Source organism: Geospiza fortis, unplaced genomic scaffold (assembly GCF_000277835.1).
Source record: "Geospiza fortis unplaced genomic scaffold, GeoFor_1.0 scaffold10, whole genome shotgun sequence".
NCBI lineage: Eukaryota > Metazoa > Chordata > Aves > Passeriformes > Thraupidae > Geospiza > Geospiza fortis.
The window spans coordinates 1,064,911-1,069,735 of record NW_005054326.1 but is presented as its reverse complement, the minus strand read 5'-3'; the positions used below and the strand labels follow the sequence as shown (position 1 = coordinate 1,069,735).

At 47.5% G+C, this 4,825-nt stretch overlaps 1 protein-coding gene across 1 annotated transcript in view; it reads right to left on the bottom strand.

The window, feature by feature from the left end:
- Positions 1-1,302: 1,302 nt before the first annotated feature.
- Positions 1,303-4,825, bottom strand: part of LOC102043293 (sodium- and chloride-dependent betaine transporter) — a 39,502-nt gene continuing 35,979 nt past the window's right edge. The window contains exons 15-16 of the mRNA XM_005421027.2: positions 4,262-4,432; positions 1,303-1,647 (exon numbers count right to left, since the gene is read on the bottom strand). Of these exons, the coding sequence (XP_005421084.1) occupies positions 1,501-1,647; positions 4,262-4,432 (318 nt within the window). The 3' untranslated portion in view covers positions 1,303-1,500. The remainder of the gene's footprint in view (positions 1,648-4,261; positions 4,433-4,825) is intronic.

Genomic DNA, 4,825 nt, shown 5'->3' with positions numbered 1-4,825 from the left:
CTGATTTCTGCGCTCACTTTTGGTGCTGGTCGTTTATCTCCATCCAGCACAGGGAAAAGCAATTACTTGGAACAAGGAACAAGGGAAAGGAGCCTGTGGCATCTGTGATTCATTCTGATGGCCATTCTCTGGCGTGGTTGGATGTGCCAATATTGCAGCACAGCCATGCATCAGTGTATGTACCTTTGACCACAGCAAAGCTCCCGGGTGCGTCCTGCCACTGGCTTTTCTGGTGGGTTTAACTGTGAATTTTTGATAGGCATTGAAGCAGGATTTGGCAGGGATCTTTACAGCCCCAGCCTCCACAGGACAGAGTCATCTGGCACTGCACCAAACCCGGCAGCAGAGCACATTTCCTCCCACCCATTGCCTCACATTTTTGACTACCCTGGCAACAGCCAACCTTTAATTCGACACAATTGCTTCCAATGAACCTATATTACCTATTAATTCTGCTTTATCTGGCCTGAGCTGATGATTATTGCACCTGATTAGGTCTTCCTTATCCCCTGAGCAGTCATCCACAGCAAAGCCAAGGAAGTAGAATCATTCTCCCACCCTCTTCCCAAAGCTACTCTGTAGCACAGGATCAGGCCCATTAGCTCCTTCTATAATTCCTCTCCAAAATGCCCCAGCAGTGCAGTTAAATTCGTGGGCATGCAGTCCTCAAGATCTCATTTTCCCAACTGTGCTGCAGCTCTTTTTCTTACCAACTGCTCTGGGACTTTTCCTGCACTCCAAGAGTTTTCTGAAAGAATTGTCAAATGTTCATCGGTTTCACTCTTGGATGCGTTTTCACTGGGCCGCACAGTTTTGACCAAGAGCAAGTACCCTCAGATAGTCATTCCTCATCCCCTTTTCCAGACTGAGACTGCCTTGAGATCCATCATCAACAACTAGGATTGCATCGAGCACCCTGTCACTCCTTTCCCTTCCAGCGACAGCTGAAGCTGTAACTCCTGACAGTGCAGCCTCCTTTTGTCATTGGCTATGATACATTCCTGGCTCTCTCTCCCTTGTACACAGGTGATCTAGTAATGCACTTTCCTTTGTCATCCTCCAGCTTCTTGTGTACTTCTGAACCAACTTACTTATTTCCCATGCTAGCACCCCATCATTTCCTGCTTTTGCATCCCTAACTTGGCTCCTTCACACCTTTAATCTCTGCTCTCTCTCACCACCCTCGCCACTGTGGTTTCTTTTCCTCCTCTCAACACAAATGCACTTTTTTTTCCTTATTTTTTTTTCTTTTTTGCTACAATGTTGTTTTTCTCTTCCCAACCAGCGTCAGTAATGAAGGGGACTTCTGACAAAAGCATGCTGCAGTCTCCATGGCTGCTGGCAGGAAGAGTTGTCCCCAGGGTGTAAAAGAAATGCTGGAAGGAGAGGAATTGTCCCAGATGCTTCCATCACAGACATGAAGGAGAGAAGGGAAAAGAAACCACTTTGGGAAGGAGAGAGCAAATCAGTCTGGGTTATGGAGGAAACATCCCAGGTGCCTCAGAAGTGGGTTTCTCTCTCTGTGATGCTGAGCAGCTCCTGGGCTGGAGGAGACCATCCCTCCCGCCTCAGATCAGACGGCCTCGCCACGCGCTTCTTCCTTGGCTGCGGTAGATCCTCCGCTGGGGAAATCAGCTGCATCAGTCTCTGCAGAGAGGAAGCTGCTGTTAATTAAGCTGATGAGCAAACTGACAGCCAGTAGTGATCCACAACCACTGCTGGGGGCAAAGGCACCCAGACAGCACACACGCCAGCTCCCTCTTCCTCTCCTGCTGGATGACCGTGAAACAGAGGAGAGCAGGTTCTCTTCAGCTGCTCTCAGTGACAATTATTCTGTATCTGTGCTCAAATCTGGACTGTAGACTGATAATCTGATGTACAGCACTTCTCACAGACCTGCTACTGCAATTAGCACCACAGACATTTTCTGTGGCAATGGAAAAAACACCATAAAACCTTTGTTTTTCCTATACCAAGTAGCTTTCCATTAATTTTCGTGGGAGCTGTGAAGACTTTCAAATGGGCTGATCATCAGATGCTGGGCATCTCCTGCTATGATCCAAAGCAGGATGGTAGGCAATGCCTACCTCAGTGGCATTTCCCAGGTAAAGCAGCCCCTCTGCAGGCTGGTTTCTGCCCCAAACCATCCTCAGTTCCCCTCTTCCAGTCAGCCAGACTGATGGTGAAGGCAGGGGTTGTGAGGCAGCTGCCTGCCCTTAGCTCCCTCTGTCCTGTGCAATGCAGGGTGCTACAGGCTGTTCCACACACATGTATGCAGTGTTGGGACAACTTAGAGGAGTTTCTTCTTAAAATCTAAAATATCTTCAAGCTCTTCAGCTAAAAGTGCTGGCTCACAGGGACTCTGCAGTGAATTCCTGGTCTTTTTCATCCCATTTTTTAAGTCTCTCTGGTGCCACATGATTTCCTGAGCTCCTGGTTTCCTTTCCCTTTCCATCCTGCAGCTGATGTCCCTGCCAGCTCCATGGGACAATCCATCATTTCCCAGCTGAAACCCAACTTTCACTGTTACTAACTTTTTCCATCACAAGCTGTTCAGGACAGTGCATGCTCACTCCCATGAGGAGTGCATGACAAGCAGAGCAGACAATTCATCCATGACTCGTTGGATTAATTTTAGTGCTCCCACTCCTTGTGAAGTGCCTGCCAGAATCACAGATTTTGTTCATTTATTCAAAAATATTTGCCCCACGATTTCCAAAATTCACCTTGGTCTGCAGCTTCTCTGTGGGTACTTCATTGTGAGTTTTTAGCCTTTGGAGCTTGAGCTGTCTTAATGAGGGGCATTAGGAAACAACATTTTTGTTTCTTGGTCAGTCAAGTGTAACGAGAGGTATCAGTTTGTAGCAGTGACTGATCATAATTACCAATTACAAACTTGCTTTCAGTGAATGGTTTGATATTCAACAACTGTTCCTGGAAATTTGTGTCAGGAAATTAATTCCCTGCAATTCTGGGGAGTGACTGGAAAAAGAGAACAGGTATATTTTTCAAAATTATGTTTGAAAAACAGGTGCAAGTACCCTAGAAGGTATTTCATGGCTGGCTTTAATTCTGCCCTGAATCAACCCAGGTTTAGCAGCAAATTCCTTCTCCTACACCTAAACTGCATCCTTGGAAATTTCTTCATACTAATGTAGCTGAAGAGTTCCTGGAAATTTCAATTAATATCATGTAAACCACGACAAACAGAAAACCCCTCAATGTGAAATGGGCCAAATCAGTTCCTCAGGTGTGCTCTACAATGAGCACTAACACTATTCCCAGCAGCATTTCAGTCTAAGGGCTTGAAGCACTTTACCCCAGATGAGAGATATTGCTTGTTTAACAGGCAGGACATGTGGGCAATTACTTCTCTGGCAGCTCCAAGCCCTCATTTATACACCAAAAACTTCTGAGCTGTGAGGAGTCAGACATGTCAGCCACAGATTCACCTTCCCTGAGACAATGGAACAAATAAAGACTTCCTGTACCCAGCTCATCCCTGGATGTGTTGGCAATGCAGGGTCCTCCTCTCCATGAGCCCACAATGTGGCTGTCACACCTACACCACAGCCACAGGGATGCTCCTGTTCACCTGCTCCCTCTGCCCACCCTACCCTCCAACCAGCCCCAGTGGGGAGGGGGAAGGACCAGCAGAGAAATTGTGTAGAAATTCAGATGTACTGTATATCACTCAGATCTTTCTTCGTGGGTCAGGTGAGGTGTCATCTCCATGATCCCATCTCCCTAGATAAAGTTCTTCCTAGGACAAGGATGTCTATGTCTACAGTGAAAGAGGACAGGCTCAGGCATGGCACAGGGAAGGCCTTCACAGCTCTCTGAGCAGGTCCTCTTAAATAACTATGGGTAATTTCTTTTTTTAAAAAAGAACACGGTCCTGACCCAGGACCACAAGGGACAAGAAGCAAAGGCAAAACAGATCTTGGTTTCGCACTTGGTTTGCATTGGTATCTACTGCATATATGCTATATATATGTCTATATATTGCATGATCATCCAGCATAATGGTGCAACACCACATGGAAGACCAGACATTTGATGATCAGCCTGGGAGCTGTGCTGAGACCCTCCAAGCTCTCCAAATTGCCAACAAGAGCTACAGAACATTCTGGGAAAAGGTGATTCTCTCCAGCCCTTGCCTTCTCAGAGGAGAAATGTGCCGTGTACCTCCTCCCTGGGGCCCATCCTGAACCATCTGGGGGAGCAACAGCAACACACCCAGTGACCACAATCCCAGTACCTGTTTCAGGGATCCTTTGGTTTTCAGGAGGATGAAGATGGCATAGAGAGGAATACAGACCATGGAGGAGAGTGCCATCAGCCAGCCTAGCACGTAGCCCCAGGGCGGGTACTCATAGGAATTGTTGTATTTCAGGGGTGTGTACTTGATCAGGGAAAACAGGAAGACGCCCTGGGGAGCAGAAAACACAAAGATAAGGAAAGCCAAGGGGCAGCCAAGGCCAGCAGCCTGGCCACCCTGCAAGGACTGGCTGCTCTGCAGGGGTGGCAATGGGTGCTCTGTCTTGCATGAGCCAGCAGGGACCTTGCTGGCTGCACAGAGCTCTCAGCACTCTAAAGCCTTCAGGCTTCTGAAGAGTCATAAGCAAAGTTGGCAGCAGCTTTGAGGGTCCAGCAACATTGAGACAGCAATTTCTTCATATCAAAGACAAGAATTGTTGTTCTGCCTGGCAGAAACACTCCAGAGGAGCCACACAGGCACAGATTTAGCCCTCCTGGGGCTCTCTAGCTACAAAGCTCTCAGACAATTTGGGCTGGTTTGAAAATTTCCCAGATCTTCAGGAAA